The sequence below is a fragment of the Dromaius novaehollandiae genome, chromosome 6 (assembly GCF_036370855.1).
Source record: "Dromaius novaehollandiae isolate bDroNov1 chromosome 6, bDroNov1.hap1, whole genome shotgun sequence".
In the NCBI taxonomy this organism is placed as follows: domain Eukaryota; kingdom Metazoa; phylum Chordata; class Aves; order Casuariiformes; family Dromaiidae; genus Dromaius; species Dromaius novaehollandiae.
Genome location: NC_088103.1, coordinates 23,840,520 through 23,866,707, shown reverse-complemented (window position 1 = coordinate 23,866,707; position 26,188 = coordinate 23,840,520). Strand labels below are relative to the sequence as shown.

At 46.5% G+C, this 26,188-nt stretch overlaps 1 protein-coding gene across 21 annotated transcripts in view; it reads right to left on the bottom strand.

Annotated features, from left to right (window-relative positions):
- NDST2 (N-deacetylase and N-sulfotransferase 2) overlaps positions 1–26,188 on the bottom strand; it is a 142,522-nt gene that overhangs the window by 9,845 nt on the left and 106,489 nt on the right. For all 21 annotated transcript variants that reach the window (XR_010389691.1, XR_010389693.1, XR_010389692.1 and 18 more), the window contains 8 exons: positions 17,926–19,324; positions 10,623–10,710; positions 10,166–10,320; positions 8,481–8,666; positions 7,723–7,851; positions 2,588–2,770; positions 1,734–1,830; positions 242–365 (listed from right to left, as the gene is read on the bottom strand). Coding sequence is in view for 7 of the 21 variants with exons in the window: in XM_064513866.1 (XP_064369936.1) it covers positions 242–365; positions 1,734–1,830; positions 2,588–2,770; positions 7,723–7,851; positions 8,481–8,666; positions 10,166–10,320; positions 10,623–10,710; positions 17,926–18,918 (1,955 nt within the window). In the remaining 14 variants the exon portion in view is untranslated. The remainder of the gene's footprint in view (positions 1–241; positions 366–1,733; positions 1,831–2,587; positions 2,771–7,722; positions 7,852–8,480; positions 8,667–10,165; positions 10,321–10,622; positions 10,711–17,925; positions 19,325–26,188) is intronic.

The window sequence follows — 26,188 nt, the reverse complement described above, 5'->3', positions numbered from 1 at the left end:
TAGAATTCTTCTGGCCAACAGTCACTAAGATCAGAAACTACCAGTCCTGATCCTGGGACTAAGCAGATGGGTTAGCAGGAAAACAGAGAACATGCACTGAAAAACCGCAATGCAAACAGCTGGTCAGAAATGGAGAAGCTACTAAGAAGGCTGAGGTGGACAGGGTATATATAGGCAGACTCAGGAGAAGACAACATGACTGCAACTTATCATAGAAGAGCACAAGAGTCAGGATTCTCACCAATCAATTCCTTTATGATAGTTGGGTCCATTAAAAAACTGGATCTCCTCAAAGGTGGATGGACTCGGAAAGTTACTGGTGACAGCTGGATGCATGGTCAAGAAGAAGTGCACAGCTGTTGTACCTGCAACAGGAACCAGTTAACAGGACCTGGGTCGTACACAATGCCTGGCTGAATGAAAGGCTTTATCTACACCACAAACATCAGCCCTGCAGTGGGCACACTCCTTGCCTGCATGGCTAACCCACACCTTAACTCACGCAGGTTAAAACAGCAGTGATGCCAAAGCAGTTTGGGATTTGACTTTACTCAGCAGTTCAGTCCCAGGCTTCAACCCAAACAGCTGATTGAAGTCACCTCCTTACCATGATGGCCATCATCATGTCAGCCATCTTCTGTTCTCTGCTAACAGGCATGTGAATGTGGCTGGGCTACCCCCATCTCTTTTTCCTATGTAGCATGGCCACACCACCACGTGGCAGGACCCACACCTGCCAAATGGGAGACGGCCTGGGTGCCGTAGGGCAGTATGTGTTTGGGAAGGAGATGTGTTAGGGACGACATTAGTGCCCTTGGAAGGGAGTTCAGCAAGGGATAGCTTGGCCTGCTTCTGCTGTAGATGTTTTCCCTCAGCCAGCAAAGCCTGATAATTCTGCTAAATGCAGAGCTGTAAGGCTCCAGCAGGCCAATAAACCAGCTGAGGGAAGGATTTTCTTACTGTGCCATTGCGAGCAGCCCAGGCCATGATGCAGGAGTGCCCATGCTGCACACAGGCCAACGGAGCTTCGCAGTGACGCAGGCAGCAGCTTGGCTGGGACAAGCCTCCTCCCATAGGCCAGAATCACTGTCTCTGTGCATGGCTGGCAGCTCCTTTCTCACTGCACGACAGAGAAAGCCAAGGTTTGAAGACCTGGCTCTGGCTGAAGAGATTTTGCTCTCTTCAGGCTAGCAGTGACTCCTCAGGACAGTATTTATGGATAGCCAGCCATGTAACCGCCAACCACGATGCCACAGCAGTTAAGAGGTGTTGACAGAGGTCAGACAAAAGAGGATCACTTCCTCCTACTGACAGTGACATGGAGCATGTGGTGGGTACAGAGATCTGTTGCAAGGAAAGCACTAGGGGCATTCACCACAACCTTTGCTAAGAGCGCGTGGTTAGTCCTGCTGACAGCTTACGTCTTATGACAAACTAAAAATGGTCACTGTTTCTCTGAGCTTGTGTGGAAAAGCCAAAACACAGCTCAGCAGGTAGGGCTTTTCCCTGCAAACCAGGACTGATCCAAGCAGAGTGTTAAGGTGCAAAGTACTGATGGGCTTGCCAGCTTTAGGGAAGAACAAATCTGAGACTCTGAAATATCCTCTGTGGTCATTTGGCAGCTTGCACAAAGAGCAGCCATACAGATCTGCAACACAGGCCTTTCCAGCTCTCCTCTCTGGAGGAATGAGATGGAAGCTGCAATCTATCCCTAGATAAAGTATTCACGTTACCAGTTTTCTGAGGTCCCACGATGAGGAACTTGGGGAGCCGATCACATGTTTTCTCTTTGGACCAGATATCCTTGTGCCTCTTATCGTCACATGGATTCTGCAGCACAAGTGATGAGATTAAGTATTACCGCAGGAGCTAATGGAAATGGGAGGAAAAGCTGGAAGGCCAGTCCTCTAGGGAACATGCTATTAGCATATGAAGAACACTTCACAACCACATTGCTCCTTTGCCAGGCATCAAGAAGGCTTAGATAAAAACCACATGGGAACATTTTAAAAAGCTCAGAAGTGACACAGAAGCCAAAGTCCCTTTGAAAGCATTAACTACAGGCCTTGCCCTATGCAGCCATGCTGGGCTGGGCCACCATGGTAGTACAGCTCAGCATCTGTGAACTTCTGGCAGACAGACAACTCTATCACCTTCAGTTAATTTCATCTGCTCATTACCATGCAGAGAGCTCTGCACTGGGATGAAATGAAATAAGCATGTTTTTATTTAATGAACATGAATTCTGTGGTGTGAAATTACTTTAAGATTAATCACATTAACAAGCCTGCAAACTCCTCCAGCACCAAACAGGGTCCTTCCTCACACACTTAACATTTCATATCAGCCTTCAATTATCCAAATGCCTGCAAACCCTGCCAAGGTCCCTTAGGACAGCAATCTCTGTCCCTAAGCCTACTGCCCCCACTTCCCCATCCCTTCCACCTTGCAATTTGGCACTTGTAGCCTCAAGCCACAAAGGTTAAACCTAAAAGGCTTATGTGTCACCACTCTGTGCGCTGGATCAGCAGTCTCTCCAGACTTGAACGTGGGAAACCACTACCAGAGGTCAAAACTGCCTTCTCACCTGCCACAAGGGATTCTTCTCCTGGGGAAAGATTTCGAAGTACTTTTTTGCGAGCTGGACAGGGGGCAGCGTTTGCAGGCGAAGGTTGGTCCAGCACTGCACAAACTTGACCAGGCTCTCAAAAGTGTACAGTCCCAGACGGTCATTTCCATAATTAGACAGGTGGGTCATGAAGATGCTGATCTGCAAACAGGAAAGACATGGGACACTGATAATTTGGGTAATAGCATTGTGTCCTCCTGGCCTGATCCCACTGTCAGCAAGAGGCTGCTCATATCTCAGATTGCCCTTGCCCACTGGGCTGATCAATGTGCATCTGTCAGAATATGACATTGCCATGATGAAAAATGAAAGACATCTATCTCTTGCAAAGCAGCAAGAGCGCAGGAGAGAAGGAAGGACACACACCTCCCAATAACCCCAGGGTTATCTCAATAAGCCCAGGCCATGAATCCAGCACAGTTTCAAAATCCCATTCAATGCCTCTGGGCCATCTAGGGGAAGAAGGGTTACTCAGTGACTCACTCCTGATCAAAACCTTGCAAAGCTCCTTTCACAAGAAAGTGGGACCTTCCCTTCCTCCCCCGAGACATGATGTGGATCTGGCTGCAATGTCTGCTCCAGCTGGGAAGCAGGCTGGGGAGAGGGGCAGCATGCTGCAGACCAGAGCGCAGCGGCACAAGGTACAGCTTTCACAAGGGACGATTTTCACAGGAGCTATTTCTAGGCCCACAGATGGTGTCTAGGGGAATCCAGCTTTCATTCAGTTTGGAGCTGATACCTCAAATGTACAGGAAGAACTGGCAATTCACACTTTAAAGTATAAATAAGTGTATTTGGGGAACTTAACAGTGCATAGAAGGAGACACGACACTAGGACACTATCCTAGGAAGAGACACCAGCTGGTAAGGTTTTAGCTCTCCAGAGGCCTGCAGTGTGCGCAGCCCCTGAAAAATCTCCTGCCAAGCCTGAGGGCGTAAGCCCTTAGGCAAAGTGGCACAAAGCACCCATGGAAGTCCCTGCCCACACTGCAGTGCCCAAGCGCTGATATCTTTGCCTTGCCAAGCCATCTCCTCTCTCAAGCAGATTCGTTCTCCTCCTGTCTGCTTTTCAACATTTTAACTCTTGGAAAAGAGTGCAAAAGAGTGTCCTCAGCTCGAGTTCAGTGTGTGGCTGTGACGGATCCCATGGAATTGGGCATCCCACTGCCTGCAGCACAACAGCTCTTCGCCAGTCACAAAAACCACATCGAGGCTAGAAGTTGGCAAAACAGAAGCAGAACATTAAGGCCAATGGAAGGATGCTTACGTGGATGACTTCGCACTCCCCGCTCCCCAGTGTCTGCTGGTGCAGGGATGGGAAGAAGCCTCAGTAGCTGAAAGGGCACCTGCTGCTGCACAGCCCAGGGCTGAACCCTCATGCTGCCAGGAGAGGTCAGGAGGCAACGACAGGCTTCACTGGCAGGGGGCAGCAATGGCCTTCCCACCCACAGGAGGGAAGGGCAAGAGGGAGAAGCAGGAGACAGACGGTCTTGGGATGAAGTCATTTGCTGGCACTCAGGAGGTCTGAATTCAGTCTTCTCTCCTATGTCACCACAGACTAGTTTCAATACAACTAGAGGTATGGACAGATAGCATCTCTCAGTATCTATTTGTGACAAGACAGTCTGGAAGTGTATTTATTCCTGTCCATGTAGTGCTTGCACACCAGGGTTGCACTACCTGAAGGTAGGCAACAGCAAAAAGTGGTAGGATGCTGGGACACATGGATGGGAAGCAGAGCTGAAGATTCATCATGTTTGTCTGCCTGTAATTTTTCACTTCTGGTTTCCCACTAAGCTGACAGAGAGTCCCTGCCAGCCAGCCTCTGGTACCTACACGTCAAAATGCTGCGTGGGCTTGGTACTGTTGTGTAAGAAGGATGTGCTAAATACAACACAGAGCAAAGGACAGAAAGCTTTTCTGTGTAACTGCAGGCCACGTCACTGACTACATCAGAAGGCAAGAGGATGCATCTCGTGTTGTCTTTGGCTATTTCTGGGAGACGCCAAGAAGGCAATGTGACAGCTAGCAGCTGGCTCATCCCTTCGACTTGCTGGTAAAACATTCAGAAGAAAAGTTTGCTGTATGAAGTGCCTGATTCACTGGCTTAAACCAAGTACTGCAGGAGGAAGGACACAGGTCACCACCCAGGGCACTTTCAAGATTTCCAGGATGAAAAATGCTGCATGTGACCCAGGTTAGAAACTATGTCTCAAGATTGACCACATTCAGTCAAATCTTCCATCCAATCACTGCTCACACAGATAATGCTGTTACCTGCAAACAGTCCCAAGCAACTGAACTTACAAGAAGGCAAGATAAGCACAACTAAAGACCTGTTTCCCTGTACTTCTGAGTGCATAGTCAGGTCCTGTAATACACCTGCCCTGTTAAAGCAGGCCTGGCAGCCTGCTCTGCCTTGCCATGACTACCACTACCAAAACATAACCTAGGTTTATGTTTGACATACACTGACATAACCTATGTTCAAGCCCTGTCTATCCCTCCCTCTCACTCACACCCAGGGACGTCTCCCTCCTCTCGCCTTCCCTTGCACCATCAGCATGCCATGATTTCCCCTCCTTAACACTGAGTAAAGATGGGAGAAAGAGGGCAGAGAGCCTGAAATACAGAAAGTGGGAGGGTAGAAGAGTCTTTGCAATATATAACAAGTAGCTGTGGGCACAGCACTAACCTGTCTAGTGCATGGTGCAAGCAAAAGTGTTCGTAAGAAATCATCAAAAACATTCCCTTTGCTTCTGGGAAATACAGATAGGGCACACGGCAGCCTGTCCACTGAGCATCAATAGCTATTCTCGTTCCTGACATCAGACCTTTTCACTAGTCAGAAGATCAAACATCATCTGTTTGCACTGTGGAGTGCATACACACACAGGCCTGGGGACTCCTGCCTGTGTATATCCACTCAAAGGGAGCTAGAAGCACCAGAAAAGACTGAAAGAGACTGGCCCAAGTCTGCTACGGATCACTGCTGGGGCTGCAGGGCTGGCCAGCTTTCTATCAAGTCTGGGAGACGGCTTTATCAGCGAGGGGAGGAACGCAAGGGTCTGAGCTGCTGTGCAAACAGGAGCAATGAGAAGGAGCTGAGAGCACAGGCCTCCAGTGCTCACAGGGAGAGAAACTCCACTGCCACCACGAAGCAAAACGGAAGACACTGGAAGCAGCTGACAGAGCCTGAAACCCTTCTGAAAGTCACCACAAAGAGCCAACACTAAATCTGACACACAAGCCTATCCCACACCACAGCACAATCTTCCCAAACGTTTTGGATCACAAATCACTGCCAACTGCATAGACCATTGCATGCATATCAGCAAAATTTTAATGGGTAGCTCTACCCATTAAACTCTGCAAGTTCCTTGGCACAGCCTCCCAGACCAGCAATGATCTCTGCATTATATTTTGGCAACTGACTTTCCAAGAGAAACCCAGAGCTTTTCAACTTCATACTTGTTCTCCTGACTATTATGAAGTGGGACAAGGTGAAAATCACCTTAGAGACAGAAACCAAAACACAGAAATGCAGAAGTTACAGCTGTTGAGAGAAGAAAGCAGTTTCTTTCCATCTGACCAATGGTATCAACGATCCCTCGACACGTAACACAAAGAACAGCTTTCTGCAGAGTTTTATTACACAGCTGGATTTGCTTGTGTGCAACGATAACAGTTCTGACTCTGGCGATGGGGGCTAAATAGCAGCCTCCAGAATTGGAAGTACGAACCCCTAAACCTTTTCACTACGGCTGTAATGGACTTGTATCTTCTGCAGATCAGGCGCCCAGGGAGAACATATACCGAAACGAAAGGCGGTCACAGGCTAACCTTCAGAAACACAGGGCCTGGTTGTAAATTACAGCCTCACTGTGTGATGCACCCAGAACGTGCTGCAAGGGTTTTATCAGCATCGTGGTTCTGGGATTAGAGGCACTAAATGCCAGTGAAAACAAGAGAAATAAGATGGTAGGAATTTTGAAGTTGTGAGAAAAGAACAGAACAAACATCATTATCTTTAGCAATGTTTATAAGGTAGATGTTTTAGAAATCACCGTCTAAATCTGGCAGGGTAATAATGCCCATGCAGAGAAAGGGATGACAATAGCTGCCAAATCATCTCTAAAAAGAAACAAATTCAGATGGGGAACTGGAAAAGATTACTGTACATGGGCTCAATCAAAAAGAGAAGCAGCAGCCCCTGCTGCAACCAACAAGCATATCTGAAGAAAGCTAAGGCATGTTTTGTGAAGGGAGTGAGAGAGCTGGGGTTGGAGCAGGATACAAAGCATCATCTCCTAATTCTATCCGCTAAGGATTTTTTAAAAATTAGAGATTTTTTTTTTCTTGCCACCTGGCTCTTCCTCCCAGCTTCAATGAAAAGCAGGAAACCCATGTGATTTGCCAACTGCAGCTGAGAACTGGGAAGGGGCTACAGGGTTTTGAAGGCACTGCATTTGTTTGGTGGTTTGATGGAGCTGAGAAGTGTTAAAAGGGAAAAAGAAACAGCTGTGTCAGACCCAGATTTCCGCTAAATGCCTCAGGGTGATAGCTACATCACAGAAAAAACATGCAGAAGTTGTTTCAAGTGCATCCATATTGGAAGAAAGGGGAAAACACCCCATAATAAAAGCCCAGAAAAAGCAATTATTCTGAACAAAACTCATCAGTGAGTATGGGGACAAGCCAACAGCAAACAGATGTGCGTGGAACAGAAGACGACAAGGAGTATCTCACTTCTGATTCACGGAGATGCAGCAGCCTAGCTAACACCCACTGCACGCTAGGCCATGCTCAACACATCACCCTGGCTAGTTTCTGTCTGAGCAGTGTTGCACTTGTCAACACTCAACACTGATGCTTCCTTATCAGTGTGTAAGGTGAAGCAGCCTTAAGTAGCCAGTATTTCCTTGGCCCTCATTTTCAGATCTCCTTAGTCTCTCACTGGAGGTACCCACACTATGAAAACTTCCTGTGTTGGGGTTTTAATATTGAGTCTCCCATAGCTATTTAGCCCTTTCCCACGTCGTGCACCAAAGCTGAGAAACCCATGCACTGATTCCCCTTAAAGATGAGCTTACTGGGTTCAGGAGCACTGTCAGGAAGAGTTCACCACCACGAATGCTTTTGTCCAGCTCCTTTGAGCCACCGGGATATTCATTGTAGAAGATAGTGTGAGTAAAAAGACCACAGGTCTGTCGAGGCAAAACCTGGCAGTATCAGAGAAAAGCAAAGTTAGTTAAGAGGCAAACACAGCACAAATCTGATGTGTCAAAGCGGCACTACATGGATCAATATAAAGAGAATAAGGGATATAAGTAACATAGGTTCAAAGGACTCTGATATTCCTCTCATATGTTTACTCACCCTGCTCTAAGCAACAGTGCAAACAAGTCAATGGGATCTCAGTTTAGTCTTGTTGTACTTGCTTTTGCTCCTCTTTCTCCTTTCAGTGCTGACCTATCCCATCTGAAATCAGGCACAGGCAGGCATTTGGCCAGCTCCTGAATGTCCTCTTCAGGAAAAGCCCTCAAGCTCAAGGAGTGAGGGGCGTGCTCCTGGAGAAACAATGCTTTTGCAGGATATACTGATTTTATTAGCGTACCTGTGCTGATTCTACAACGGTGCAACCTATCAGCTCTGCATTGTACTGACTGATCGGAGAAGCACAGACACTGGCTTTAGCCAAGTCCTTTCTCTTTGTTCTCAATGATTTTTGGAAATACTGGTGGCATTGAGATCAATGTCTCTGAGGCAAGTCATTAAGAGTCTGTCCCTTGGTCAGGAAGTCTGTACCCTCCCCAGGCCCTGTGGACTCTGCCGGCCCGGCTGTGCTCACCATGATTCCGTTATGGATGAATCCACGGCGGTACCGAGCAGGCCGCAGGTGTGGGTATTCCTCCGTGCTTGTTACCTGGATGCTCCACACGGATTTCCAAGCCTCATAGAGTTGTGTGTGGACAGGATACACCCCAGAATGATGGGGGGCTACAGCATAGCCCAAGTCTGTGGGAATCCCATGCTCCTGGAAGCAGAATATGCAGCTTGGTTATTCAATATTTATTTAACTGTTATCCTTAATGAGGACTGGATTTACCAATAGCCTCCAAGTTGGAGCAAGGGGACAGAGTAACATGAAATCTCAATGGATTAGGAAACCTGAAACACTGCTTGTACGTCTCACCTACTGCATCTGTAGAAATAGGAAGGGTGACTGTATCAACCACGGTGTTCAGCACTTTGTAACAGCTGCTGTACAAACAGTCTTGTAGCTTGCAGGTGTGACAAATCGGATTAATACACAAGTCTGAGGTCAAGCTCCTTGGTTACTACAGACAAACTAATCTATGCTGTAAGTTACAGTTCTCACTCCCACAGTGCCTAGATTGGAGTCACTACAGGAAGAAAGCAAAATTTCCTTAATTGATATAGAAGGAAAGGAAGACAAGAGCTGGGATATGTCTTAAAGACAGCAATTCGAAGAAAAGCAGGCAGGAAGCAAGGGCATGTTGATGCTGATGATATGGGGCCTGGAACGATCCTAAAATGACAGGAAATATCTGAATTTCATATTTTTTAATTCCACTGTGTGGTTCTGGTAACAGTATGAATGATGACAGCTCTGCCCTGGTGGTGTACAATAAACCAGAGCCCCTAAATGAAACAACAGCCTTCTCCTTCCCACTGTTTGCCTGTTTTGTGTTAAATAAGTATAATTGTGTTCTGTGCTTTGTCTGTCTTTGCAGTAGACTGCAATGTTATTTAAGCAGGAAAAGAAGGAGACTAAATTGTTTCTATGACATTGCAATTGTGCTCTGAATTCAGAATCATTCCTAATTGTCATGGGAGCAAGAGACAGCAGCCTGCCATTCCCAAGGGGATTACCATCAACAGATCCAAAATAGGGGTGAAAAGGACACTTGTTTTCAGAGGAACACGTACACTATATTCAAAACTCTGTCCTGCAAGCCTCAAGCAGACATTGTCCCAGCAGTGCAGGATGTTCAAGGTTTCCTCCTCTGCCAAAACCCAGGGAATTTCCCCTGGACTTCCTATATAATTGACTCCCTCCAGCATTGTTTTGGGAGGCCGGAGGCATGACTGTTAGTACACAGAGCATTTTATACTACTGACCAGGTGATTTCCTTACAAAACCGCAGTGAATAAGGATGGAGCAGGAAATGCTCTCTCCCAGCCAGAGTTTATAAGTTAATTGGATTTGGATGGCAATGCTAGGGGGAGTTCACACCTCAGCAAACAAGAGCCCTGGGATTTGCACCCTGGAATGTGGCGGAAGCTGCCCGGGGCCATGCAGGTGCCAGGAAGCACTTTCCATCGCAGGGGCAGGCATGCGAATCACGCTTCTTGCCTGAAGGCAGCGGGAGCCGTGCACCAACTTTCAGAGTTGGTTTTCTTAAATGCAGCTGAGTTGCCAGACTAATATTTGGGTTCAAACGGCTATTCCAGGGGAAGAATGTTTTAGGATTAGTACTGTAGAGGAGAAAAAGCTGTGATGCCCCTTACCACAGCAAACTGCTTGTTGAGCTTCATCTGCTCAGCCAGCACAGTGACATTGTGGAAAAGATGAGGTTGCATGTGACTCCACATGTGAGGGAACCACCAGAACTCCTTCCTGTGTTTGAGCAGCATGTCATCCCCTTCATCTTCCTCATCTGTACCTACGAAGAGCAGAAAAGGAAGGGCAAAAGAGGTGTTCAATGTTTCAAAGCAGTGGCTAATCCCCTGCAATGCTGAGCAGTTCCTACAGAGCATCAAGATCTCTCTGAGGTATTACACAGACACATGCACAGAGAGTATGGACAGAGCGCTACCAAAGGCTGCAAGTGTTAGAAGAAGCACATCAGATCTGTCAAGACCCACACAGGAACGTGCCCGGTACATTGCCAGGGCCCTGTGTGGTTCCTGCGACGTTGCAGGCCACACACAGGCACCGGGACTGAAGGCGGTGCCAGGGACTTACCTGTGTGGTAGAATTTCCCTGAGAAGCCCAGGTTGAAGGTGAAATTTGGGACTAAAGTTCTCAGCTTATTCTGGGTGCTCAGTAAAGCCTGTTTGAATGAAAGGGAAAAAGAAATGTTCACATTCAGTTGTTCTCTAATGTCTCTCTGTGCTCTGCTGGTGCCCAGTTCAGCTCTGGAGGAGGTACCACAAGGGCTGGGGATAAGGCACTGCAGTCTGTGGAGTGAAGCTGGGTACCCAACAGCTACACATACAGAGCCTTTATATGACATACAGTCTTGCCTTACTGAAAGATGTCACTCTATAACCACAACATGTGTTGTTCCTCATTCATGCTCTCCAACCCACAGTAAAGGACCCAGAAGGTTTGCACTAAGGCAAGGGGATAGTAAATCTCACCTTCAAGCAAGAGGTCCCTTAGTCTTCCCAGGCTCAACATAAATGCTCCCTTCCCCTCCTGGGCTGTCTGGGACCTTGCTGTTGAACTTCTCCCCTTTCTCTGAGCCTACAGATCACTGAAAAGCACCCTGTAGGGTGGGGTTGGACATGGTGCATAGTCAGAGGAAGAGAATTCAGTAATATCATGAGCAGTAACTAAGCGATCCAAAGGGAGGGGACTTTCATTTAGAGAAGAAAGGAGGATTTGCAGAACTACCCATGTGGGGAATCCTGCCATGGATAGCACAAAGGTCTCCTGGATTCTGGAAAGAAAACCTGGGGGAGCCGGCATTCACAGCCATGGTATCTCCCACAGGCTCTCTTGCTCACTTGCACCTGTTTTGAATGTCCAAAGTAATTGCTATAGTTAAAGGGAAGAGCCTCGTGTTACAGCCCCAAGGCCAGCAGCATACAGAATGAGACAGCAGACAGACTTGACACCCCCTGCCGCCGCCCCCCCCCCCCCAAAAAAAGGCTGAGTATGTCACAGACAAGCAAGACAAACTAATTCCAGTCAAATTTCTTCAGCTGGAAAACCGTAAAAAGAGAAGTCCTGAAATGCACATTCTGTACTACCGTGTACCTCAGGAAAGTGTCACTGATGCAGCTTCCTATGGGAGCACTTCTTAATCAAACAGGGACCTGGCAGGAGGGCTGCTGGCAGGTGTCAGAGATGGTCCTGGCCCAGGCAGTTATTTACATTTTAATAGCTTTTCTAAAAAAGCAATGGCTCAGTGGCTGCACCAAGACAAAGGTGATGACCGCGCAATAGCAGACTTGGGCTAAATGTTAATGCACAAGCAGATTACCACATAGGAATGGAGAAAGCACAGACTTTTTATACTGTGCAGAGGAGATCAGCAGATATTCCTGCATCAGCTACCCTTTCCCCGGTTCAGGGGGCACAAAAGAGCACTGCAGCGCTGCCTTCCCATGGCTCACACCCGATAGACTTGGTTCAGGTTCGTGGCTCCCTCCGTGGGCAAGTGCAGTCACAAATGCAGACTCTCATTCAGTGTAGGGACCAGCTTTGTCACCTACCACTGAAGGACAAAATCACCACAATCACTAATATTTCAAAAGAGTATTGACCAAACACTGACCATCACATTAATTTAAAACTGATGACTTCCGCAATTTACTGCAATCACCCATCCACTGCACCTGTATCCTAGAGAGAGGCAAGTGGTGAAAGAAGCTGTGTTTTCTGCCCAAGGCAGGTAGCCCATGGCTCTCACACATGCAAGATGGGAAGACGAGACAGATTATTTCTACAGTGCTGCAGACACACTCAGTGCCGTTCAAGCCTGAATGAACCAAGTTTTCAGATTCTTCCCTAGAGGATCACTCGGCTGCCTTTCTCCCTCTCCCCACTCACACAGCAGTGACTTCAAATGCAGCCTGAGACAAATTTCAAACAAGAGATCCCAGCTCCTCCATGATCCCATGAGTATCACAGTCCCACCCAAGAGTAATATTTTGAGAAATGTGTGGCACGTGACGCCTCCAGAACCTACCACAAAGGCACATAGTGCTTTTAAAAGGTGACATGCCAGCAACCCTGATGGCTACAGCCTCCTTTGCTGCACACAGTCCAGCACTGGCAATGGGAGAGCAAGTTCCCCTCACATCCCCTTGTCAATCCCAGGACACAGAGACTCATCCCGCACCAGGGAGTGCAGACCAAGACTTGTGCATCATCTGCGGAGCAGTGCCTGGTCTGCCAGCTGGGTGACAATGCTGCGCCACGCGTGCGACTGGTGCTTTGCACACATCGCCCAGCATCGTAGCCAGGAAAGGGCCACTTTCTTTCGGTGCCTCCAGAGCCGTCCAGTCCTCTCTGCTGCCCTGAAAGGCACATCCAGTTCCTCAAGCTCAGTGGGAAGGTTGAGGGAGGAAAGACAGTGGCTAAAAGGCTTAGCATTCCTCTGCTCCGAGGGAGATTTAAAGCCTAGCTTGGGTTACCATGACGACACATCTGTCAGATGATAAATCCCAAATAGCTCTGCTCGGGCAGGCAGCAATCCTTTGTGTCTGGGGAGGGACCCAGGGAGAAATCGTGGGGGCCCCAGAAATTTTGAGACTATGGAGTACTTGTCACACCGCTTTCCTGGCAGGTTTACTTCTAATGATGTGCTATCCCTGTGCTGATGCCAGGTCCTTTTCACGGTCACATCCATACAGCGTCAGAGCAAAGGTCTGAATAAATTTCTTTGCCCTGAACAGGATAAAAAGACTAAGGCGCCAAATAAAATATTTGGAAATCTGTTTCAACAAATTATGCATTCAATTTTCCCCAGCGTTCTGGTTCAAAGAGGTATGTTTAGTAAGGTGAAACAATATAAATGTGGGAATGGGCCAGGAAGATGGCACTTACCTTCGTTCCCAACTCTGATACCTCACACTCGCTTTTTCTTTCATAAACTAGGACAAATATGACAGTACTAATAATAACTTCCAGGTGAACTCAAGTGGCATTTCATTTATATCCATAATGTGCCCTGAGACTCTTAAATAAAAGGCAATCAAGAAATGTGGAGTAGGATATCCATTAGGCTATAATAGCCAGATATGCAAACAGCTCTTCAGAGCCGTATTTCAGGAACTCAGTTGCTCACACGGTACTGAACACAGGACTAGTATGTTAGCTATTTCCCTGTCTCTAAGGGGCAAAGTTTCCTCCCCCAGGAAAAACTCCCCTCCCTCATCCCTTCAAGGATTTCTGTTTTATATTTCTTAATCATCTTCCACTCCAAAATCGTACCAGGATGCAGCCAAGCTGCTCTTTAGCTAGCCCGAAAGGCCCCTTTCCTGCTGCTAAACTCCCTGCTTGGAGCTCAGCAAGGCTCACCCCAAGAAGCAGAGAGGAGGTCTCCAAGGGATTCCCAGAAAAATGTAGCTGGCCACGAGGGCTCATAAGCCACGTCACGGCCAGATCTACTTCACACTTGTCACAATCTATCAGAAAACACCTTCTACAACCCTTGACCTGAATTTTCAGAGGCCTTTCAGAGATTAACGGGGACAGCCACCGTGCACAGCCCAGAGCACATTCCATCGCACACTTTTGAACACAATTAAAAAACATCTAAACTCCAGCACTTCAGTCTCATATTTGGGGCCCATCACTTTAAAAAACACTTTTTAAAAATCCCAAACGATCCTAAATATTTACTTTTAAGCAAACATTAAGGAAAAAAGTTCAAATCATGCCATTTGTTGCAGTATATTTTAAAAAACTTAATATATTCTTACTGACAAATCTACAAAGATTTACAAAGATTTAATCAGTGGTCAACACAAACTCTTGATGCCATTCAGGCATCAAGATAGCATGGTGCCCTTGGTGTCACAGTCATACAGGGCTCAACCATCCTCCATGCAACTTTGCTTTTCCAGTTATGAAATGTTTAACTCCCCAGAGTGCTTGCAGTGATCTTAGCTATTTCATACAAACTCTGAATATTGCCTCCCCTCTCCCAGTCTCTCTAAAAAGATGCAAAACAAAGTGGGAAAACAAAGTTTAAAGTTAGATGTTGGGGAGAGAATACCATGAGTTTAGGAAAACAATGCATGGACAGATGAAGACAGAAAGGTGCTACAAAAAGGAAAGCAGAGTATTTTGAGAGCCCCTTCTCAAATACTCATGCAAAGCATACTAGGAACTTGCTATAGCAAACACCTTCTCCATAGGAACGGCCCCCAGGGAAACTGGGCAGCACATTTTCTGAGGATTTTCCACAGTTTTCTCACAGTACTGTAGCACTGGCATAGCTCAGAATATAGTGCTGTGAAAACAGAAAGTATTCATGATGCTGGCTTTTCTACCTTCCCTGTAATGCCAGAATCAGGGAATTAGAAACCGCTAAATATTCTCATTTCAGGTAAGATCATCTTCTACAATTTAGAAAGGCAAGAGCTGGTTGATCACCTTCACCAATAATAACCCAAAATGAAAAGACTGTCGTTGATCGTCACGTAGCTTGCTCTCAGATTCGCTAATGATTGCTCACTATTTATGCCCTTGTTAAGATTACCAGCAAAGAGGCAAAAACTTGTCTACTTCATCTTCATTCCTCATAGTTAAAGATGACCAGGAAGGATGAGAAAAGCCAGATATTTTTACATTAGAAACAGCTCTTCCTTGTTGGCCGGGCCCATGGAGGTTTGGAAAGTTTTGGGGATTATGATTTCAACAGGAGACTGAACGTGGAGTAATTGAGGTGAGAAAGGATCCTCCAAGATTTTGTTTTGTTAATTACGTGTAGCTCAAATTCCTGGTGAACTTTATGGGGGAAAAACAATTTATTTGTGAAAATTCCAACTACTTCACTTCAACTGAGAACTGCAAGTTCCTGCCCCAGCCCTTCGGCAGAAACAGGAACTCAACAGTTATCATCTTTAAAGTAAAAGTAAGCATGGCTCTTTCATTTTCTTTTTCAAGAAGAAAGCCATTCAGCCCTTCTTTGAGCATCACAAATAAAAAAATTCCTCCTCTCATACAGGATGCCTACCATGGACATGCACTGATGAAATTATATTCAGCATTTTCTTTTACTAGTCATTTTGTCTGGGAAGCTCTTTGAATGTGGACCTGCACATGGCAAGCAGCCTCACTGGGACAGCAGAGTCAATTTTATACCTTCATGCAACATCCAATCTTCAAACCTCTACCCCGACCACTGTAATCTAAGCTTTAAGATAAGGAGCTGTGTGTTGAGATAACAGCCCTGAAACAGAGCTTTCATATAAAAGGCCAAAGAAAATGCCAGCTGTTTTATCACTATTATATCCCCTTCCCTCCCCACAGCGAGAGGCTATCAACAAATCCATGTAGTTATTTCTCGCTTTTAAAAAATAAAAATTCATTAACCTCTCGTGGCTCTGCAATCAGAGAGCTTCTTTTAAATGGATAAATCTGGGTTTTATCTGCTTTGCCTGAGATTCTCTGCTTACTGATCACAGATTATTCCTCCATTTCACCCTGTTAAAACCCAAACAAAACATCTTTTGGAATTATCTTGTCTCGGGTTGTTTTTAATGTCACTAAAACAGCCTTTGTTCCCAAGAGCTTGGCAAACCATCTCCTGCTCTCTCCAAAAACACCACAGAGATGGGAATCTCTGCCAGGTTGGACAAGCGGGACCAAGATAAAACTATGATCCTTCAAAAACAGCTTTTGGAGCACTTCAGCATCTCAAAACACAAGGACATTGCAGTGAAGTGATAAAATTTTAGCATTTTCTTTAAATAAGTATTATGTGCAACTGTTCATTTTTCTGTACCTGCTTGCTTGCAAGCAAAAAGTTATGGTCAAATGTGGCAGTAAAGAGTTATTAAAGAACCAAGCAAAGAAGAATAATAACGAATAAAAATAGTAATAATGAATAAAAAGAAAAATAATGACATGCAATTAGAGTTGTTTCAGGTATGCAGCTCCAAATGAATCAAGGAGATAAAACTAGATCAAAGCAGCTTAAAAGGGTTTCCTCTTCCTCAAGCTGAACATGGGATCAAAAGCAGCACCTAAAATCTCAAAGACCAGAACAAAATAGAGGCGACCTGGCAGATGTGCCTGGCAGGGATGTGGAAGAATGCAGAGAAGGCGTGAAGACTCCAAGTGAGGTGGAAGTGTGCTCATGGGAACGAGTAAAGGATATGGCTCAGGGCAGGTAAGGAGGTATGCACGCAGAACATTATTTTGCTTTATACTTCTGCCTCAGATGTTCTGTGCCCTTGGCTTCATCTTGAAGTTGTTTAGGAAACATGCTAAGGCACCTCCTGTGACACGCTTAATGGCTGGTACCCAGGGAACTTGATCCAGGACCAGATCTGAGAGCAAGCACTAAATGGAAATCCACCCCAGGAGAAGAAAAAGACTGGACCCTCACACCTCTGGGAGCGACATTAGTGTGCCTGGAGAAAGGGGCAATGCACCCGCCTCCAGGGCTATAAACCAGGACTTACAGGAAAGGTATAAAAGCAAGCCCTTGGCTTAACAAGGCAACATATAAACACATCATGGACTTGGAAGGAGAATACTTTATCACATATTTTCAAGCAATTAGAAGGGGTTTTTAGAGTCTTACCTTCCTTCGCCTTACTTTTCATTGCCCCCTCCTCCACAAAATCTCTCTTTCTGTGCCTGGCCTTTCCCTTATCTTTCCCTTACTAAGTCATTGTTTTACCAAGGAATTGCCAAGGAAAGCAATTGCCAAAGATGGTATCTCTTTTTCTCCAATCATGAAGCCACAGAGATGGTTCTCACGGTGGCCCGGTCTCAGCATGTTTCCCCGTGGATTTTGGGGCGTTCCTTGCACAGGGATGGGGAGTATTGGTGGAGGAGACTGAAAGATGAGCGAAGTGTAATCAAGGGTGAAAGAAAACCCTTCTTATTCCCAACTCAGTTATATCCTGAAAGACTACAGGAGGGCTAAAACATAGACTATAGCAGTTTACACTGCATGGACTGGCCTGCAGTTTTACAACACAACCTGCCTTTCCCCTTTGAAAGGTAGTTTATGGGTACAAATACGTTTACAAAAGGAAATCTGTATATGCTTATTCCCTATATTAAAGAGGAGACGGCACAGACCACCACAGGCATTCTCTTCGTAAACCGAGAGACAGCTACATGCAAGCTACAGGTCCCAGAATACAAAATGCTTCATCTAAACCTGAAAAACTGTTGCGAGCATCACGTACTGCGCCTCACCACCCTTACAGGCTGATTCTCTGCGTTTAAGATAAGAACAACTAGAGCAATCGACGTAAATTCACGTAAATTAAATTCAGCCTTGACATTCCTGGCATACCACACACACTGGAATTTTGTCTGGGGCCTGTGGTTATCCTGGGGACTTTACCTCTACATCAGACACCTTCATGCGAGTGCCCTCTTTGCCCACAAATATATCATCGATGTCGACGAGGATATAGCGATCAAGTGTGAGACAGAGGCGCTTGCCAGTCAGGTAGGCAATGGCATCCACGAAAATGAGTTTGTGCAGCCAAAAGTTGAGGTTATTGCCGAAAAGAACCCGCTGGATCCCATCGTGCAGACCCAGGTCCTGCACCACCGTGGCATGCAACGCTTTGTGCGTAGCCAGGTGAGGAATGGACTCCGAGGACTTTGTGCTGGCCAACAGCACCGGCTCATATGTGCTGTGGTTTGACTGGAACACGGTCCAGTCGTCCCCGGGCAGGGGACCCTGCTCCACCTCGTTAGCCCGGGTGACATAGAGCAGGGGAGCACTGGGGTTGATGTGATAGTCCCGCAGCCCTAAGTTGGAATGGAGGAAAAGGGGGAAACCCTTGAGCTGCGCGCTGAGTAGGCTGTTCTCGTTGGCTTTGAAAAAGCCTATAATCCCCACTCCGTACTCTACGCAGTATTTGTCCAGCAGCTCTCGGTTCCAGGCGTCTAGGTTCACATATTTAAGGATATTCTCATAGATAATAAGAGCGTAGCGTCCCCTGTCTTTGTCCGTCAGGGTAGGCATATCCCCCTTGCCAGGGGCGATCTCTGTCCTGTATTTAAACCGGCTAGATTCCAGGATGGCCACGATTTCCTGCCCCAGCTGGGAGTAAATGCTTTCCACAAAGACTAGCACCACCGGGTCCGTGCGCGAGGTGTCCACAGACTTTGTAAGCCTCCAGCTGGCTTGTGGTGGGATCAAGATGCGGTGCTGGTTGCTGCAGTCACTGAAGGGCAGGGGTGGCGGCTCCTTGATTTTGGGGCTGTTAGTGACGTAGTAAGCCAGGATGCACATGGAGATCAGGCTGAAGGCGATGAGCAGCAGGATCAGTCTGTGGAGCTCCAGCTGTCGCACGTGCCGCACCACTTTCCACAGCTGAATCATGGTGAGGCGGGCTGCCCACCCCCTCCTCACGCTCTGCTCCCACGCCGCCCTCGAAACCTCCAGCGCCACCGCGGCAGCACCCAGCAGCAGCTTGCAGAAAAGCAGCAGCAGCTGCGGAGAGAGACAAAGCTAAAGCGAACAGCTACAAGGCTAGACTCCCAGGGATCTGCCATTTATCTCAAGTAACCATGGCCCTCAATTCCCATTGCTCTTCTGTGTGCTGCCTCCTGTTCCCCTCCTCTCGCTCAGCAAAGTCTTTTGGAGGAGGGGGTTTCTGAACCTCTTGCCTCCAAGAGCAAATCAGTCTGTCATCCTGTGCACAGGCGCGTTCAGCTCAGCCTTCCCAGGTGTCCTGTTTCTCAGCTAGCTGCTTCCCATTCACATGATGGCACCTTCTCTTTGCATCCTGCAATTTAAAAAGAAAAAGTCAATTCTCACTATGGATTCATGGTATTTAAGAGGTTTGAAATGGCAGCATCAGCAGGTGCTAGGTGGGCAGCATTACTTGCCTGTCAGCAGGCAGACTTGTTCCTTGGGAACTGACACACACCATTTGTACAGGAGCTTGGCAGAGCTGCAGAACAATGTCAATGGCCTTTGTAAGAAAGGTCTGGGCAGTGCACAGAGACTCGGCATTCACCTTGGGGGGGATCTGCATGCACTGCAGTACATACACAGAGCTGGTGTACCTGGCCTTCCCCCACTTCTCTTTATGCCACTGAGCACAAGATAGGGACCACTTTTACTCCTGCTTATACTTTAAATTAACAGCAATAGGAGACGGACATTGCGTTCTTTTTCTTGACTGGTTCCCATACCAATCATGATGTGCGAGTCCTTGCCAGTGACTTCCCGGGCCCTTGGGATGCTGCTGTCCTGAGCCCAGTAGGATGCCTCAAATTCATACCAGCCCTCTTCCCTCACAGCTCCTCATTTCCATGATTCCCACCCTTTTTATGAGGCTGCCTCACTTATCCTGGGAACCCATGTTCTTCCAAGGCTCTCAAAACATGGCTCTCGGGGAGGCATCCTCCCTCAGGAATCCACAGCCGGGGCACAGGCTGCCCAGGAGCTGCAAGACCGATCACTGCCAACTGATCCAACGGCAGTGGGAGAGGAACACCGCCCGAAACCTTCCTCACCTCTTCTCATATACCACTGAAAAGCATGAAGCCAGTTTTAAATCACTAACAGCACAAAGTGAATTTGGGCTAGTCTCATACACGTGAAAGCACCTCTTGTTGCGAAGCTCTCTCACCTCCTGCTTTGTGTTTATGACAGCAGACTATTTCACCATATGTTGTTATTTTTCCTGGATAAAACGCTCAGCAAAGCCAACAAACACCAAGCCATCTAAATGTAAACACCAGGGAAAGTAACTAAATTGCCCTTACTTTAAAAATAAAATCAAATCACTATGTAGTTTTCTCTCCCTTCCCAGAAACGTGACTGCCTACTGTAAACACACGAACAGCTCCCAGGTGTGCATTACTTGCGATACAGGCACATTTTTAAGGAGCACCTGCTGCTCCTCCCAGCACGCGCAGATCTGAAGCTGGTGCAAAGACACTCCTAATGCCAGACGTTTTTCACCACGTCAGTCGTGCTCACAATAAGTTCTCCGTAAAAGTTTTTACAAAAAAAAGAAACCCCAAACTTCTCTCTGCCTCTCAAGATCTTCCTCACTCACACACCCACGCTCCTGCAGACATGTGCTCCACCACGTACAGTCCTTCTGCCCACCTACCCGACTGGCATAGCTTACGATGCCAGGAGGCACAGGAGAGACAATAACAAAAAGTAGTACTACTAAAACAGACAGTTCATCATCCTGTCTCCACTCCTCCATTTTTTCAGCCTTTTTGTCATGATCATTCTGATACAGAAATAATATTAGAAGACCAATTTGTCCACAGGGGTAAAACAGACATTAGATTTGTATATAGTAAATCAGGGTTTTAACAACTATCTATACCAGAAAAGAAACTGCTTGTTTGAGACAGATGCTTATTTTGTAATGTGTATTACTAAACAGAAAAAAATCCCTCTGAGTCAGGGAAAAGATCATTTCACAGATGAGGCCAGAAGTCAAACTCTAAATATTCCCACCAGGCTCTTTTCCAAGCTGTTGGTACAGCTTGAAGCACAGACAAAAAGACAAGCAGACTTTATATGAACAGATATAGTATCACTAACTTTGTGTCGGAGGACAGAAAAGAGTCAGAACTCTTTTTACAGAAGCATGATCATTAAGTATTATCTACATAACTTCTAAGCTACAAGCTCAGCAGGGCAGGGGCTGGTTTGTGTAGCGCACAATGAAACCTTAGCCCTGATGAGGTCCTCAGAATAGCTGTAGGGTATAAATGTAAAGTACATTACACCATAAATTTTCCACTGGAGAAACTGAGACACAGGAAACCCGATTTAAGGCCACACTGGAAGGCTGCAGAAGAATCAAGACTGAAAAAACTCTGTCCTCCGAACTCAGCTGGATCTTGTCACTCTCCATCCCCAAATGCCCCTCTCTACTGAGAGCTGGCTTTGGAAACTTAGCTCAGCCAGTGACAAGATGCTATGTTTTCTTCAATATAGATGACTGATCATCTTTCAATTTTGTCTCTACATACTGTTAACCTTTTATTGGAAAAAGCACAGGAGAAAAGGGCAGAAATAACCCCGGGTGGATGTAAAAACTGGAATTCAGATAGATTTTTTCCCTTTTCTGTTACTGAAGTGACAACTGATTTTGTATCTGACTCTTTGGACTGACTGCAGGATATGGTTCATAATTCCAGTTCAAGTCAATAAGGACTGCCAGGGTACCAGCTTAGTATCCAAAAACCATGTGCCACCGTTCAAAAGCAAGCAGGAGAACAACCTTCCCGCATCCACATCAGGCCCTTCCCATCGCACTGACCCTACGAGGAAGGCCCTGATGTTACCAGCCTCTAGTTTGGTACTGGAGCTCCAAAGTCATGTTGCACTGCAGAGAGACAGTAGTAAACGGAGCCACAGGTCAGGTGGGAAGATAGAGGTTGGGTAGAAACATCTAATAAATGCTGGATCTTTTGTATGAGGTGAGCTCTCTGTAAGACACACAATATACACTGTTCAATGCATACCAGTTGCAATGAGAAGTGGTCTTCATTCTACCACTATGTAACAAAATCATAGAAAAAACTACACTCAGATTCCTCATACTCAATCTTAACTGAGAAGGCTGAAAATTGCAAGCTCATGTCCTTTTTTTTTTTAATTCTATTGGCTAAAATAGAATAATTAGATTATTCTGAAACATTCACTATCTTGAGATGTATCATATAAGCAGTGGTTCTTGCAGGAGAAAATAATGTAAAGAGGGACTTCGAAGCTCAGGAGCCCATGGGGTGCCTGCAGAGATGTCCAAGTAAGTGTTTCCTTGGTGGAGTTTGTAATCTAAACACCACTGTAACAGCAAGAAAACACAAAGCATACTGATCCATGGGAAAGCCTCGCAAAGTACTGTGTTACTTTTGCAACTCTCCATCCCCAAAACATCACCCTGAAAAACACTTCTCTCCCCTGATTACACTCACTCACCTCTTCATTTTCAGTGTGGAACTGAGTCTCTATTTTGCAAAGAGCTGCAGCTTCGACCTCCTGGTTATCATTTTAAAGAGGAAAATAACAAGACAACTGGATTATTCTGCAGAATAAGAGTGAAACCGGAGTTTAAGCTGGGCTGCCACACCTGCAGTGCCCAGCTGAGGGGCAAGAGGGAGAGGAATCCCCTTTGCTGGACACTTCTGAATCACAGCAGTGTTCAGATAACAATGACTCCATTCAGCCCTCTAGCGAACTTCCCAAACAAGCCCCCATTTGTTACATGGGTGAGTTCAAAAAAACAAATAAAAAAAAAGGCCCGTATCAGATTGCTGCTCAAGAATCTGTCAGCTCTGATCTCTTTAACAAGGCTTCACAGCCAGAGGGCATGCCAGCTGGCATAGTATGCATTAAGCTCTTTGGGGACTGCATCAGCTGGTTAAAAAAAAAAAAAAAAAAAAAAAAAAAGCAACACAACAAAAACACCAACCAAAGTTTATATTAAAAGGTGAGAGAGCTGTCAGAAACCACTCATAGCCAAAATGCAAATCCCAGAAAGATCTGCACTGAAAAAAACCCCCACAATCACACTGAAAATTGCTCTCTCCTAAAGAAAAAGAAAATACTTGGCTCCATGCTAGAGATCAAACTCCTTGGAAACTAGTACTTTAAAAAACTCAAGTTTATAGATAAATTCCAAACTCGTTTACTGCAAATTTGCCAGGATTACCTGAGTGCAAACTGTAGGAGGAGGCAGCCAGAAGGCACAGCAAGGATGAAGTATTACACTGGTGCATGGACCCAGGCGCCGCGGGCTCTGTCCTGCCACGTCAGAGCACCAGTTCCAAGGTCAGCTATCTCACAAATCACCAGCATTCAGACACTTGCTTTATATAACTTACGTGTTCTGTTTCCTAGTGATATACAGTGCTAATGTGAAACACAAACCGTTTTGTGAATTATCAGCTGCTAAAACCACATGGCAAATGATGTGATATGAAAGCAAGATAATAATCAGAACTGTGTGGTGTTAGTGTCTGATAGGCAGAAATCTCCAACGCTTGGAAATTATTGCGGAGAATCATTACAAATGCTTAAGACCAGCACTCGTCCAAAACCAGTGACCAGAATGTGTGTGTGTGTGTTTATACATATACATATATATATATATATATATATATACATACACACACACACACATATATATGGGGCTGATGGTAAGTTTGTGCCCAGGGATATAGAAGATAATGGATGTCATTTGACACCATTATCAAGAATTTCTGTCATACATGCTCTCTGTCAGCTGAGCCACAGAAGATCTTATCATCCTAAAACACAGTATCACAAGTACATCTCTCCAGCCCTTTTATTATGCATAATATAACCCAACTTTCTGGAACGCACTGTGGCAGGAGCTCGTCTTTGCCTATAACAGCTCTAGTTCAGAGCTCTTTCTTCTACACTTCTGTGCAACGGTTGTTGCTTTGGGCCCCAAAGGGACTGCAGTAATTGAGTTACACAGTAATCAGAGAAGGAATCTGATTGATTTTCCAACCCATTCCTTTTTAATGGTGTCATCATGACACAAAATTCCTCATTTGTCTGCTTCACTGAGAGACGCTGCAGCCTCTCCCCTGTCTGCGGTCATATCTCTGTGCCAGGCCTCCAGGTGCAGCTCCGCTCTTGGGAATGCGAAAAGCTGGTGAGCAGCGGCAGCAGAGCACACTCAGCCACAGCACAAAAGCAGCAGTAAGCCCACGAAAGAATGAATGCTGGTTGTATTCTGCATCCTGGATGAAAAAATGAAAAATACTGTGGGACTTACAGCCACAACATTTTCGGGCTCCAGGCATGTGTTTCAGCTAGCACCCACTGCCAGTCAAATCCTGCGGTGGGAGGCTACCCAAAGACTGCCCAACGCAGATCAGAGGGGCAAAAAAACCCAGTGGTGCCTCCCCTGCCCCGACAGATACCCCCCCCAGACTCCCGCCAGCTCCGCGCTCTGCTCAGGCAAGTCCCCACACAGGGACAGGCCTTTTTCAGTACAGATCCGTGGTGAGCAGGAAAGCTGCCAGCTGGCCAGCACATTCGAAACGTGTCAGCCTCAAGCAGAAGAAGAGCTGCACAATGTAATAGCAATGACTTCCCCCCAGCCCCAGCCCCAGCCAGGTGTGTGACTTCACACCTTCTGCAAGAGCAATAAACCGCAATCCATGCTAAACAGGTCTGCATGAACTCCTCTCGGCCCAGCACACAGAAAATCCAATTGCAGACTTGAATTTACACTCCTGCCAACATAATGAAGCCGGGGGCATCGCTAAGGCGCAGATCCTGGAGAGGCGCGCACACACGGCCCAGGCCAGCTCCGAGGGGGACTGCACCGGAGCCCCACGACTCCTGCAAGGCCGCGCTATTGGGATACACCAAGTCAAGCGCATCCCTTCCACCACCAACCTAGTGTGCAGTAGATCCCTCTTTTCTTACTCCTTCACAGTATTAAAAAGAAACAACAGGTTTAGTCCTTCCCCTGCAAACGACAGAGGCAAGGCACACCGTAACCTGCTAACAACATGAAACCAAGCCTTTCAGCCTTTCCTCTGACCAACAAAAAAGTCTTTCTGATAAAAGACTCCGGGCAATGTGGTTTTCAGCTCCCTGCCTCCTCTCCGTCATACTACAGTCACTGCTTAAGGACATTACAGCTAACCTGACTGATCTTCAGAAGCATGGGAATTTCAAACTTTTGCACTGACGTATTCCCTCAAACTGAACGTCAGCACCACAAGCCCCTACCTGTTTCACTGTCTTGGCACAGGACAAGTTTAGGACGAGAAAGCAGTTGCTCACTTGCTCTTCAGCCTGCCTAAAGATCAGAGGTGCACATGACAAAACTGAGGAAATGTTAAAACAGAAAAAAAACTCTTCAGCATTCAGCAATTGCTGGTGCTACCTATTTAATAAAAATAATACGCAGCTTGCCAGCTGCACACATTTACTGGAACGAAAAGGAAAGCACGCATGTATGCCGGTGCTGGGAGGGCTCACGGAGGGCAATGCTCTCCACCAGCCAGAGGATGCCACCGCTCTGCAGCTGCGCGGTCCTCTGTAATGCTACTGCTCGCGTGAGAGAAAGGCGGCACCATCCTTGCAGAGAGTCAAAGGGACATCTCCACTTCTTCATTTCATATGCTGCTTAAGCTCTAATATCTGGATATCAGTCCTCCACAAAAACTTCATGGTTTTATTCTGGAATTATCTTTCCTTCTGTTTTCTGCCTCCCCTGACATTTACGCCTATGCACACTCAGACCCGAACCCTTTACCCAAACCAGGTAACTACATGGGAGATGTTGATGCCCATCTGCAGCCGCTAGGAGCCATGGGATGGAGAACTAGCGTTAGCAGAGTCTGGAGCCTGCCACACAGGGAGCCTCCAAGATGCTCTCCAGTCCCACTCAGGTGATAAGTGAGTACTTCGGTCACCCCGAATTGTGGGAGCATACCATCTTTAGCCTCCTCCCTACATCAGCAATCAACAAGTATGCTTTATCATGGCAAAACATCTTCAACTCAGCTGTGAGAACAGGAAACAAATGCAGTTCCTTCCGCATTAGATATGGACAAGGATCTAATTTCCATTCCCTCATGCACCCGGCTATCACAATTCAGATAAATGATTTTGTTGT